The sequence below is a fragment of the Phodopus roborovskii genome, unplaced genomic scaffold, assembly GCF_943737965.1.
Source record: "Phodopus roborovskii unplaced genomic scaffold, PHOROB, whole genome shotgun sequence".
NCBI lineage: Eukaryota > Metazoa > Chordata > Mammalia > Rodentia > Cricetidae > Phodopus > Phodopus roborovskii.
The window spans coordinates 22,992,454-23,006,934 of record NW_026126459.1 but is presented as its reverse complement, the minus strand read 5'-3'; the positions used below and the strand labels follow the sequence as shown (position 1 = coordinate 23,006,934).

Genomic DNA, 14,481 nt, shown 5'->3' with positions numbered 1-14,481 from the left:
GGCACATGCCTTTAATCCCAGCACTCAGGAGGCAGAGGCAGGTGGGTCTCTGTGAATCTGAGGCCAGCCTGATCTACAGAGTGAACTCCAGGACAGCTAGGGCTACACAGGGTTAGAGTTTCCCTAACCCTAACCCTTGTCTTGGAAACAAAACAACAAACAAAAAGAACCTAAAAGGGGCTTGCAAGCACCCTAGGACAGGACATTTCGCTTGGCTTTTATTCTTAATGCAGGTAGCAACTGTATCTTTTTCCCATTGGCTGGGGTCTGACCTCACAAGCTTTCAAGACTGACTAGTTTGTTTGTTTATTTATTTTAAGAATCAGCCTAAAGGAAATGAGGGAAAGTGAAAAAGGGTTGTCCCAGTTAAGTCATTTAAGCTCCAAGAACTCAGCAGGGTCTTTATGTAAACAAACTTTTACAGGTTGGGGAAGGGGTGTTAAAACATTTACATGAAGGTTTTACAAGGTGGATTTGCATTATAGGTAAACTGGGATAATGGCACACCCATTAAACCCCAGCACTAAGGAGGCAGAGGCAGGCAGATCTCTTGAGTCTAAGGCCAGCCTGGTCTATAGAGTGATTTTCAGGATAGCCAGAAACTGAGTCTCAGTAAAAGAAAAAAGAAAGTCCTAGAAGGTGAATAAATAAAAAGACCTGAATTTCTTGTTATAAACAAAAGTTTTATGGGTGTTGGAAAGAGAAGACTTAATTGTTTTTTTGTAAAGTCTATAAAAATTACAAGGTAGTTGGATCAGGAGATGGCACAGTGCTTAAGAGTACTGCTGCTCTTATAGCGGACTCAGGTTTGGTTCCCACCATCCACATGGTGGCTCACAACCATTTATAACTCCATCCAGTTCCAGGCATATAGTGCCCTCTTCTGACCTCCACAGGCATCAGGTACATCTGTAGTACATATACAGTTGAGCAAAACATTTATATAATTAATCACATACACATTAGTTGCCATAATACTAGTGCTGAGTTTAGATGGGCATGGTGTGATGTCACTTTTGAATTTGTTAGAAATGAGAAATGCAGAGTTGAGGATATAGCTCAGCTGTGGAGTATATGATTGTGCAAGGCCCATGGTTGAATTCCCAACACCAATAAAGAAAAAAAAATGTAATTATACCTGAATGAGATGGGCTCTGTTCTGCAGTCTCCTCACCCAGAGCATCTCTGGTTGGGCCCAGAAAACTTATAATACACACTCCATACCAGGCATGGGCTAGCATTGAGGTGAGGTAAATTTTCCAGTGTACTCATTGGAATGGCTCTTCCATGACACCCCCTCACCTGAACCTTAAGCATACCTTACTAGTTATAAAGTTACTTTATCTGTTGTCCTCAGACCATAAATTGAGATTTACTTCTTGGAATTCCCATCTCCACCGTTTCTAGTTAGTTTCTGGCAATTAACCTTGTAGCTAGGTTTTAACCGATAGGGTTCAGGGTTCTCTGGCAATTGAAGGATAATTTAGTTTTCTGAAAGTGCCGGGTCTATGGTTCGCTTCCTTGTTTATGGAGACTTGCAAGAGTTCAATGTTCACTTCAGACACTTTTGAGGTGGTTTGTGGGATAAGGAAATCAGGGTTCTGGAGTCTAAAGAGTTTCTAGTTACAGCTGCTTACTTATCTCTATCACATGGGCAAACTATTCTGCCTCTTTGGACTTCAATTTATTCCTCCATAAAAGAGTGAGTGGTCATGATGATACTGATTTTATAGGATGCAGGAGTGAAAGAACCTGTGGGAAATATTCTTGGCAGTCCTTGCTACATGACATATCTCATTAAAAACTGACATTTTTCTTTTCCCTTTGCTTTTTTTTCCCCCATTGAGGAACTTTCTTGTCTTATACCAAGACTTAAACTGATCTGAAAACTCATGTCAGTTCTTTTGCTTTAGTCATCTAAATCCTGAGGTTACAGTTGTGAAACACCACCTTCCCTCCCCTATCATCCTATTAGGAGTACTGGGAGTGGGTAGGGTCTCATATAGCTCAGGTTGCCTTTAACTTGCTATATAGCAGAGGATGACCCCGAACTCCTAATCCTCCTTTTCGAGACAAGTTTTCGATGTGTATCCCTGGCTGTCCTGGAACTCTCTCTGTAGATCAGGCTGGCCTCTAATTTACAGAGCTTCTCCTGCCTCTGCCTCCCAAGTGCTGGAATCAAAGGCGCGCACCACCACCACCCAGCAATTTAAGGATATTTTAAGGCCCCACGTTTTTCTCTGAGAAAAACTGAAGGTAATTTTAAGGCCTACAGCAAAGAAGGGTAGAGGCCATGGAGGCCCCTCAAAGAAGAGATTGGGATTAACAAATATGCTTGTGCTAGAACGGGTGGTAGTTAGAACCAGCTCCGATGAATGGCACCCCTGATTGACTGGGACACAGGGACTGTGAGAAGATCAGAACTGGCTGTGAGCCAGACCGGATTAGAACCCAATGGACTAGGAGGAACGTTTCCAGAAGTGAGAAATTAGCCTTAAGTAGGGGTGTGGCCGTGGCGGTGTCAAACCTGTTGCAAGGGACTGGGCGGGGCTCAGGCTGCAGGTGAGAGGGGGCGTGACCGAGCGGGTGGGCGTGGCCAGGTCCCTTCTGAGGGCGCCCGGGCTGCTGCAGCGGGGAAGTGGGCGGGAAGGCGAGATGGGCGGGGAGGAGGCCAGGCCTGCGGGAGAGGCGGGCTGGGCTGCTGGGAGGACCCGGGGACGGAAGAGGGTGGCTGTAGGCCGGGCCCCGCCCCGGGGCTGCTTCCCAGTGGGTTCCGTTGGCCGTGGCTGCCGCGGAGGCTGTGGCGGCGGTGGCCGCCGGGCGGGCGTAAGATGGCGACTGCGGCGGCGGGAGCCCTGGGCCTCCTGTGGGGCTGGCTGTGGAGCGAGCGCTTCTGGCTGCCGCAGAACGTGAGCTGGGCCGACCTGGAGGGCCCGGCCGACGGCTACGGCTACCCGCGCGCCCGGCACATGCTGTCTGTGTTCCCGCTGGCGGCAGGCGTCTTCTCCGTGAGGCTGCTCTTCGAGCGGTGAGAGCTGCTGCGCAGGGCCGGGGGCGCCGGGGCGCCGGGGGCGGGGAGGGGGAGGGCGAGCGGGAGGCCGAGGCCCGGAAGCGGGGGAGCCGGGGGAGCCGTGGGGATGCTCGGAGCCCTGCGTCGTGCTCCCAGAGCCTGCGTGCAGCCGGCGAGTTTGGGGTGTGGGCAAGTGCAAGAGGGCCGAGGGGGGCGCCGGGTCCCCTGAAGTGCAGATCTCGGAGTTGAGTGAGGATCTTAAGGGCTGGCTGCCTCCCATCCTCCAAGAACCTGAGAGTGAGTTGTGCTCTCGCAGAGCCCCGCGCGAGGAACAGGAAGGGCCCTGGAGAACCACAGCTAGTTGGGGTCATGGAAGCTGGTGGGCTCAGTGCTGGCACCAGACCTTCCAAGCGACATAGGTGGATGCATGGAGTGTAATGTTTGCCCAAGCTACATGAGCTTCGGAGAGTTGAAGGAAACCGGATCAGTTAGGCCCCAAGCCCTGATTTGTTAGCGCGTGGACGTCCTGTTAGTATGACAGTCGACATCAAGCTAGGATAGGGTGTGGTGAAGCCTGAGGCTTCCAAAGTTTGGGGAAGGTGTCAAGAGGAACTGCTGAGCCGGCCTCGGAGGCCTGCAATGGAAGGAGTGGTCACTTTGAAGACAACAGAGCCCGGGAGTTTATTGGAAAACAGTTTTGTGACCCAGCTTCTAAGGTTGTAGTATTCACAACGTACTTTGCCTTAACCATATGCTCCAAGCTGAAGTGAACCCCTTTTTCTAAATTGTGGGTTGCTGCCAAAAAGATATTACTCAGCGAGCATTCATGATTTTAGATGTGGATTTATTATAGCTGTCTTTCCGTGGTGTTTTTTTGGTTTTGTTTTTTGATAAAGCTTACTCGAACTCCAAGAAAGCACTGTCTGTGTTGATAGAGAGGTGTCTCATGTAAAAACCTTTATCTAGAATAAGCATGACTGTAATGCAAGAATACCCATTTCTAGTGTGGAGATGTGGTTTAGAAAAAATAATCTGTTACTCGGAAATATCTGTTTTGGATTATTTCCTTGATTTGCCTATGCCTTTTTTTCCCCTTACATATAGTTAGTCACTTACCTGTATTAAGACTTGTTGTCTCTTGTAAAAGTTCTGTATTTTATGTACATATATACGCATATATGTGTGTGTATATATAATAATAAATATGCTTTTTAGGTGAAGTAAATGAAACTCAGAGTCTAAATGCCTTTCCTAGGCCCCCAGGTAATCATCATTATTTTAAGACTTCTTGAGGTGGAGGTGCAGGCTTAGGAGTAAACTGGGTCCAGGTACTCTTTTCCTTAATATGTGAGGGCTGAAAACAAGATGTAATGACTACCAAGGTAATAAACAATCCAATCCAAAATCTTTTTCATTGTCATAGGAATAGTCTTTGCTTTTCATACAGATCTGTACGTTTTGTGACTTCCTGCTGCTGGTGGTAAAAAAAAAAAAATGCCTTGTTTATAAAAAACATTTTGCACAAAGTTATATATTCAGATTCTAAAGGGTTCCCCTAGATGGCTGGAGACTGTTCCCTGCAGGTAGTGGTAGGGGAAAGGATCCATTCCCTGTGGGAATTCTAGCTGCATGTTCCTATGGTATGCCAGCGTCAGGGGATGAACTGGCACTCTACTTCTCGTCTAGTAGGGACAAGCACCTTGTTTGTCTCACGTGTGATCTTAGGAAAAGTTGGCACCAGAAACCGTGTTGCTATTTTGTTTCCCTTTGAGACTAGCTAAACTATCTCAGAAAGGGCTTAGACTTGACTGCTGCAGTTTCGTGTGCTGGTCTTCCATAAAGGGAGCAGAAGCTTCGCTAAAGTACAGTGACTGCCTATGCAAGGGGCTGGAGAGAGATGCTCCTGAATTTAGAACCGTACCATACCAGACACTCAAGTGCCGTCTAGATAATTCTGGTTTGATTCCAAGCACCCACATGGCAACTCACAACCATCTGCCGCTCCAGTTCCAGGGAATCAGAGGCCTTCTTCTATCTCCCTGGGCATCAGGAGTGCACATGAGGCACAGAATTGTATGCAATCAAAGCACACACACACACACACAATAGGAGTTTTTGCTGGGCATAGTGGCACAAACATTAATTCCAGCACCCAGAGAGTAAGTGAGACAAAGGCAAGCAGATCTCTGATTTCAATTCCATCTTGGTCTTATAGTGAGTTACAGGACAACCATAGTGAGACCTGTGTCTCAAAGAAACAAAAACAATCTGGATGGTGGTGGTGCACACCTTTAATCCTAACCAGCAATTGGGAGGCAGAGGCAGGAAGATCTCTGTGAGTTTGAAGCCAGCTTGGTCTACAGTGCAAATCCCAGGACAGGCTCCAGAGTTAGGAAAAAACAAACATAAAGCCTATCCAGAATAATTGGGAAGTTTGTTTTTCCTGCACTTTCTCATTTCCTAAATGCTACCTATTTAGTTTCTAGAAACAAATGACTAGCCAATCATAAACTGCTAAGTGGTAGATGCTAACCCTTTGTGAACAATAAAACTAAATCTAGCAAGAGGTGGATGTTTTCCTGAGTGGTAGAGCACTGAGTTTGGTGCTAGACCCAGTATTAAGCTCTTTTTTCCCACATTTGGAGTTCTTTCATAGTATGTGATAGGATTCTGTTTTCCTTAAACCACCTTCTAGGCGTTTTTTTGTTTGTTTGCTTGAGACTGGGAACTTAACTATGTAGCTAGCTGAAATGATACTTTATAGCCCTGCTAGCCTTGAACTCACCTAAATTCTCCTGCCTTAGCTCCCCAGTTCTGGGGTTACAAATGTACACCAGATTTAACTTCTACCCTCACCCAGTATTCAAGAAGTTGAGGCTGGAAGATCATGAATTTGAGGCCCAATCTGGGCTAGTAAGTGAGTTCCAGGCCAGCCAAGACTGAGTATTGAGACTGTCTGCCAAAATGGAGGAGCCAGGAAGGATTTAACCTTTTACAGGGGGAGGATTCCATGCTACTCCTATATTTGATTGAATGTATTTGTAAGGGAGGGAAGCTTGAGTTATTACAATATATCTTAAGATATATAGATATAGGTAGATATAGATAAATATTCAAGATAGGGTCTCTCTATGTAGCCCTGGTTGTTCTGGAACTTGCTATATAGATCAGGCTGGCCTCCATCTCATAGAGATCCACCTGCCTTTGCCTCCAAACTACTGGGGTTAATAGCTATATTTTATGTTTTATGGAGTCTTAGCCCTATCCTTCCTACTTGATTAAAAAAATTTCCTCCCCCAGACAAGGATTTGCCATGTATTCTGGGCTAGCTCAGAACACAAAATTCTGCTTTAGCTCCCCAAGTGCTAGGATCACAGGTGGTGTTAATCAGGCCAAGCCTGGTTGTGTTGTCCCAGAGAGCTCCCAAAAATAGAGTTTGCTTTCTTTTCCTTCTCATAAACCACAGTGCTTTTTATTTTTTTCCCTTTCCTTATTCTCTAGAGAACTGCAGCCTCCTCTAATAGAGATGACTTGAAAAACTATCTGACCATAAATAAAATATGTCTCCTGCCATCCAGACTGACTTCAATTCACTGTATCACTCAGCCTGGCCTTTAATTCCTGATGGTCTTCCTGCCACCACTGCCCAAGTGCTAGGATTACAAGCATAAACCACCACACCCAGCATTATTCTGTTTTATTCAAGAACTACAGTGTAGACCTGAGAATATATAGCTCAGAGATAGAGTGTTTGCCCTGGGTTCAATCTCCAACACAGGCAAAAAAAAAAAAAAACCAACTCCAGAAGCAGTTTTACCTAGCAAACAACAAAAGGGGGGTGATCTATCCAGTGCACCCTGTATATAGCATGTGACCAGTAAATATTTGCTGAGTGATTGGAAAGGGTCTGCTCATCCACACAAATGCTCAGAGGAATTGTCAGGAATATAGAGATGTCTAGTATGAAATAGACACTTGGAGTGAATCAGGGAGGTGAGGATTCTGTGTTAAATCTCACCATGTTTGCTTAGCACTTCCTACAGTCTCTGTCTTTCTTCCCTCATATACACACTTATGATACCACCCCCATGCTCTGCCACAAAGGCACCAACTCTTCCAGGTTTGTTCTCATTGAAACCTGAGAGAATGGTTTAAGCTAGATCTCTTGTGTCTGATTTTTGTCTGTTTTGTGTCTGAAACTGACAGGATCTCTCTCTTGCCCAAGCTGCCCTCCTTCTTTCTCCTGATTGTTGGGAGTTCAGATGTTTGCCTGGATTTTAAGCTAAATTTTAATATAAAGTTGTTTGAAACTTGATGTCTAGCTCCTGAGTACTTGTTCCTTGGTATCCAGCAGGAGCCTGTGACTAGACACTGTTATCACCGGATCTATGTAGGCTAATTTATTGGGATGTTATTGCAACAGGAGCTTTGTGTTGCCAGAAGACAATCATTTTGTGAATCATGCAGGACAAGGGTGAGCACTTTCACTGTTGCTCATTCATTACTTCAGTCTTCTCTCTTGTCACTTAGAGGCACCTTCACTAGGATGTCCAGGAAATTCTCCTGATAGCATTTTCTGTCACTGGGAACTGAATAGATTCACTTGCTGCCCTGTTACACAATTATTTGTTCTTTAAGATGGGGTCTTGATCTGTAGCCCTGGTTTGATTGGAACTTAATATGTAAAATGAACAGGCTGTCCTCAAACTCCAGATATCTCCTACTTCTGCTTTCTGAGTGCTGGGGTTAAAAGCATGCACTACCACACCTGGCTAGGCACATTTCTTAGTTCTGACTGTCCTGGAACATATCATTTTAGCCAGTGTACATCCTCCCAAGGACAGAACCTCTGAGGAGAATAGCCATACAGGCTGGTTAGGGTACAAAACACAGCCCTTTCCACTGTGTCCCTAAGCTGGTTCTGTTGAGTATTATTGAATTACAAATCACAGAATTAAATGACATCTGCAGATCAACTGAGTGAGGGTGGTAAATAGTCACATGGCCACCTCTTATCTAAAACTCACTTTTCAGCCAGTTCCAAGTGGTCAGAAGCCTTCTGAGTCCTCTTCTCTCAGGGAGAATGCTCTACAGCTTTTTCTACACAGTGAGTGTTGATGTTCTGCAGACAACTCAACACTGTCATGACTGAGATCAGGTTCCTGACATATCCTGAAGACTGTATCTGTCACCAAAAAGAAGCATGTTACTTAGTTTTTGCTGGGACCACCTTTTGATTCAAAACAATAGACTCTTTGGAATGGGCAAAGAGGTTAGTGAAAGAGCAGAAACAGCATCTAACTCTTCCTTATAGAGTGTGAAGGGGAGGGCTGCCTGCCTCTTTTGAATTCCTCTGCAGAGACATTTTCAGGCAGATTTTACTTCTAAGATATAGACTAAGCTTTGACCATTTGTATTTACATCTATTCCACTTTTACCATTAGGGAACTTGAGATATCATTGCAAAAGGAATTATTCATAACTATTTCCAAAAACAAATGGTGAAAGCAGTTTCCTAGATAGAATAATTAGAATTATGTTGTCCAGTATAGTAACCACTACTTACTGCACATGGCTCTTAGGATTTCAAATGTGAGGACTTAAGGTTGAGATATAAAGTAAATATAACTACACACTGGCTTTCAAAAATGACATCTCAGTTTTTACTTTTACTGAGGCTGGGTCTCCTGTATCCCAGGCTGGCCTCAGGTGACTAGCCTGTCTGGTTTACAGCCAAGGTCTTCTTCCTTGGTGAACACTGTAACAGCTGAGCTACATTCCCAGCCTATACTTTGTGCTTGTTTACATGTTGACATGCCAGTATCTTGTACAACTTGTGTTTTGTTTTGTTTGTGACAGAGTCTCCTGTAGCTTAGGCTGGCCTCAGACTCCTTATGTAGCTGAAGCTGGCTGGCCTTGTGCTCCTCATCTTCCTGTTTCTACTTCCAGAGGTCTAGGATTACAAGTATTCACTATCATATCAAGACTAGTATTTTGGATTTGTTGTATAAAATCAATAATATAAAAATTAATTTTGCTTGGGTTTGTCTATTTTGATGGTGGTTGTAGATGGTTTGAGGCAAGGTTTTACTTTGCCCTCCAACTCATAATTTTACTCTGTCTCCTGAATTCTGGAAGTGCAAGCTTGAGCTATACTATACATAGCTCTAAAAATGTGGCTAGTAGGGGCTGGAGAAATGGTTCAGTGGTTAAGAGAGTGTACTGCTCTTGCAAAGGACCCAGGTTGGGTTCCCAGTATCCGAAGGCTTAGAACCACTTGTAACTCTAGTTTCAGGGGTTTCTGACACCCCTGGCCTCCATGAGCACCTGTATTCATGTGTGCATGTACCTAATTAAAATAAGTAGGGGTGGGTTAAAAAAAGAATAATAGTAAAGTGTGGCTGTTTAAAAAATTGCTTCTGTGGTTCACAAGTTTTATTTATTATCATTTTGTTTTATTTATTATTGTCATGTGCATTTGTCCATTGTGTATAGCCCTTGCAGCCTCTGTAGATCAGGCTGGGCTCAAACTCATAGAATGGCTTCTCTCTGCCTCCCAAGTGCTGGGATTAAAGGTTAAAAGTGTGTACCACTACCACCTGGCACTGAGGACAACATTTTTTAAAAAAATATTTTTATTTTATATATATGAGTGCCTGCATATGTATGTCTGTGCACTCTGTGCAGACATAGTATCCTTGGAGGCCAGAAGACCAGAAGATGAGGGCATCAACTCCCTTGGAAACCAGTTAATAGGGTGTGAACTACTGTGTGGGTTCTAGAAGAGCAACCTCTCTATTCTAGCTCAGAGAATAACATGGGGTTTTTTTTTTTTTTTTTTAAGCACACTTTTAAAGATCTATCTATCTTGATTATGTATGCAGTGTTCTGATCTGACATGTAGGCATATGGGAAGAGGGCACCAAATATTACAGATGGTTGTGAGCCACCATGTGGTTGCTGGGAATTGAACTCAGGACCTCTGGAAGAGCAGCCAGTGCTCTTAACCTCTGAGCCATCTCTCCAGCTCTGAGAATAACATTTTAAGAGTAGATTTTCCTAGGCTGGATACAATGACACATGCTTTTAATCCCAGAACTGGGTAGGCAGAGGCAGGCAGATCTCTGTGAGTTTGAGGTCAGCCTGGTCTACTGAGCTAGTTTTAGGACAGCCAGGGCTACACAGAGAAACACTCTTTCAAAAAAACAACAAAAACTAGGCATGATGGCATACATTTATAATCTCATCATTTAGGATGGAGGCTGAAGGATCAAGAGGGGCTTCCCCACCACTGCCAAAAAAGTAAGGGAATTTTATTCAATGCCATATATAGTAGAACAGATCAAAAGTTGGCAAAGATCTTTTTTTTTTTTTTTTTTTTTTGCTTTGTTTTTTGAGATATGGCTTTTCTTTGTATCCCTGGCTGTCCTAGAACTCATTCTGTAGACCAGTCTGGCTTTGAACTCAGAGATCTGCCTGCCTCTGCCCCCTCAATACTGGGATCAAATGTGTGCATCACCACTGCCCAGTGGCAAGATAAACTCTTAACAGTGGCAGGGTGAGTGAGAGTACTCAAGGGCTAAGAGGATTTTTAATATGCTAATTAGTCCCTGAGTGATTTAAGTAATCAGATACTCTATTTTTACTAATATTTGATTGACAGTAAGGTTTAGTTAACCATTGTTCTGTATTTTTGCTGTCTAAATCTACTCAGTAGTTAATGATCTGTAAACAAACAAGTTTGTCAAGTAGTCACATATACACAGGGAGCTGCACAAGCCCAAGAGGGCAGTAAGAATAACTACATTCTGTGTTGTGTCTTGTGAATCCAGGATTTCTAATTGAGTGTGGTGGCACAGGCCTCTAATCCCAGCACTCACAAAGCTAAAGCAAGATCACAATTTGAGGCCAGGCTGTGCTATAGAGAGAGTCTGTCAAAAATAAATGAACACCAGAGGTGGGAATGGGGGATTAAGAAAGATATTCCTTGTAGATTTTAGCTTCTGGGTGGAGTCTGTCATAGAAGTCCCTGTCATAGGTACAGAGTATGTCCAATTAAATAAGATTGTTGTGGTTTTTTAATTCTTCCTGGGAATCCATAGATACAATTGGTTAACTTGGGGCTGGAGAGATGGCTTATTTAGTTTAAGAGTACTTGTCCTTGCAGAGGTCTTGAAGAGGTCCTGGGTTCCGTTTCCAGGGCGGTGACACACTCCTCACCTCCTCAGGTACTAGGCATGCACATGGTGCACAGACATACATGCAGGCAAAACACACATACAATAAAATAAAACTCTGGTTTACTTGAATTTCTGACTCCTCAGAAGTCAGTGACCTTCTATACTATAAAGCACAAAGCTGACCCAGGAAGCACTTTGTCTTCAAAGGTGGCCCTTTATCTTCTAACCGGTATATTTTTTTAAAGGAATTTCTGTACTCATTTACTCATTTATTCACTGAGACATGGTCTCATTGTGTAGTCCAAGCTGATTTAGAATTTGCTGTTGTATCCAAGATGGCCTCTACTTCACTGCATGGATTAGAGGAGTATGCCACCATGCTTGGTTTGCCTTGTCTGGGTGTTAGATGATGACCCTAGGGTCTTTCTCTACTGAGCTGTGTCCCTTTATTTTTACTCTTTATTTTGAGACAGGTCTTACTAAGTTACTCAGGTTGGTTCTTTTGTTTTGTTTTTTTGTTTGTTTGTTGGTTGGTTTTTTTTAACCCCCTCCCCCAGGTTGGCTTTGATCTTACTCTGTAGCTCAGGTGGGCCTTGAACTTGTAACCATCCTACCTCAGTCTCCAAGTAGCTAGGATTGCACAGATCTGTGCTACTAAGCCTTGCCCCAAAATTATCCATTCTTCAATAATTACTTATTGAGAGGTTAACAGTTATCACTTATGTTCTAAGGATAAAATGTAAGTAATCTGGCTTTAGAGTATTTGCGTAGCATCCAAAAAAATGGCTCAGTAAAATCTTGGTTTTAGTCTTTAGGGCTATAGCCAAAAAGCCAGCAGTTAAAGGGTAGTCATTGTGGTTAGCCCACAATGGTGGTGTGTACCTACAATTCCAGCACTGGGGAGGTAGAGACAGGAGGATCTGGTTGAGGCTGACTTCTGTTGTGAAGGGACTCTGGAGAAAGGAGGACTTAGTTCTGAAATACAGGCTTGGAGGCTCACTGAAAGTTGTTTTTTGTTTTGTTTTGTTTTTAATATAAAGGATGGTAAGTCTTTCTTGAGGAAGAACTTTCTGTTTCCATAATCTACTTATTTGGGTGTGTATGTTTCAACTTGAAGCAAATGTACCAAGTTGTATAATCATTAAAAGGTAAGATGTGGGGGGCTGCAGAGATGACTCAGCAGTTAAGAGCACTGACTGTTCCTCCAGAGGATCCCAGGGCTCAAATACCAACATGTAGTTGGAGGTACTACACACCTTTTTTCTTTTTAGATTTATTTTTATTTATGTATCTGAGTGTTTTAGGCCTGCATAGATGAAGGTGTCCCATGTGTAGAGACCAAAAGAGGTCATTGGAACCTCTGAAACTGGAGTTACATGTGGTTGTGGGCCACCACAAGGGTACTGGGAACTGAACCTGAGTCCTCTGTAGTAGCAGCAAATGCAGTTAGCCAGTGAGCCATCCCTCCAGCCCCATTGTGGGGCACACCTTTAGCCCCAGAACTCTGAGTTCAAGACCAGCCAAAGCAAACATATTGAGGCTTACTCACACACACAGAGACACACACACACACACACACACACACACACAATTTGAGAGGCCACCCAGATAGCACAGAGGTTAAGAGCACTTGGATGTTTGCTCTTCCAGAGGACCCAAGTTTGTTCCCTAGCACCCATATCAGGTGAAGACACCTGATACTCTAGCTCCAGGGGATCTGGCATAATCTTTTGGTTTCCATAAGCTTTTGCACATGCACATACACACACACACACACACACACACACACACACACACACACACACACACACATTGTCTTTCAACCAGCTGTGTTGGTGCACACCTTTAATCCCAATAGGTAGAAGTAGGTGGATTTAAGTTTGACGTTAACCAAGGCTACATTGAAAGACTGTGTCTCAAAAAACAAAACAAAAACCTTTCAAGAGTGACTTTATTATTTCATTAGTGTGTGGAGGTTTTCTCCTTTGACCACATGGGTCCTGGAAATCAAACTCAAGACTGTTGGGATTGGAGACAATAAGTGTGTTTATCAGATAAGTCATCTTCCCAGTACAGAATCTGCATCCTTTCAGAAGGTCTGTAGAACCAGACTGTCTTCATAATACATCCATGGTTTTGTCAGAATCCTTTTTTCTTACAAGTATATGTGGCATATCCATGTTGTGGCAGACTGAATGCAGCACTGACATACAAACAGCTGCCAGATAGGCTAAACTATCAAAGTATACTACTTTGGAAAAGTTATTTTTCACAAGATGCTAAATTACCATATAACAAGCTCATTATTGTTGTACATTAATTAGTATATATTTTTAAAATTTTAATTTCTGTAGCAGTATATTTTGATAGATCTTATTCAAATAAATAAAACCTCATTTGAGACCCTTAATGATTTTTTTGCTGTTGCTGAGATGGTCAGGCTGGTTTGGGTGATTTGCTCCAAGTTTTAAGATAATTGTTAGAGACTTCTCTGCTGATTGGTCAGAGAAGTAGGCACGCTGTAAGCTACTGGCGTGAGTGGTTGTCAGGAGGCAGCCCCACCTTTCTCCCCTTGTTTGAGTTAAGGTTTCTTTGGATCACTCTGGTGTAAGCCCTGCTGTCTGGCTCACCAGCTTCCTGCTGTTCTCTGGGCTCCACCCCCATCTCCTCTACCGCATGCACAGATACTGGCTGGCCTGCAGGGGTACTGGGTCCAGTTCTTGTTTAAGCTCAGGTTGTTCTGCTTGTGTAGCAAGTGCTCCACCTGCTGAACTATCTCCTCAACCTGAAAATTATTTCAGGTAGGGGTGAGGTGGTTGAGTCAGGAACTTGCTGTAAGCTCTTGTTGGCCTAGAATTAACAGTAGCTCTCTTGTTGGTCTCCTGTGTGCTGGGATTACAGCTATGAGCCACCATGCCTGGCCTGATAGCCATTCATCTCACCCACTACTTCAAGATGCAAGTCTAGTGGGTCAACCTGAAGGTAGTATGCAAGTAACTTTGTTCTGCCTTTTCTCTGTTCCCTTAGGTTAGCCAGTGTGAGACCTACTGCCTTTTTTTTTTTTTTTTTTTTTTTTTTTTTCCTGTTTTGGTATCTCTGTATTGCTTCAGAACCTGACCTGGAACTCTGTAGACCAGGTTGGCCTCAAACTCACAGAGATTCACCTGCCTCTGCCTCCCAAGTGCTGGGACTAAAGGCACGCATCACCAATGCCCAGTCCTACCTATTGCTTTGCTCTTCAGTATTAACAGTTCTGATGCAGTTGTGATTTGCTCCACCATCAATGGTGGA

At 43.7% G+C, this 14,481-nt stretch overlaps 1 protein-coding gene across 2 annotated transcripts in view; it reads left to right on the top strand.

The window, feature by feature from the left end:
* Nucleotides 1-2,677: 2,677 nt before the first annotated feature.
* The window catches only part of Cers5 (ceramide synthase 5), a 28,880-nt gene continuing 17,076 nt past the window's right edge, over nucleotides 2,678-14,481 (top strand). The window contains exon 1 of one of the 2 annotated variants that reach the window (XM_051189892.1): nucleotides 2,678-3,028. In XM_051189892.1, the coding sequence (XP_051045849.1) occupies nucleotides 2,832-3,028 (197 nt within the window). In that variant the 5' untranslated portion in view covers nucleotides 2,678-2,831. The remainder of the gene's footprint in view (nucleotides 3,029-14,481) is intronic. The other variant, XM_051189891.1, reaches the window with a different exon arrangement.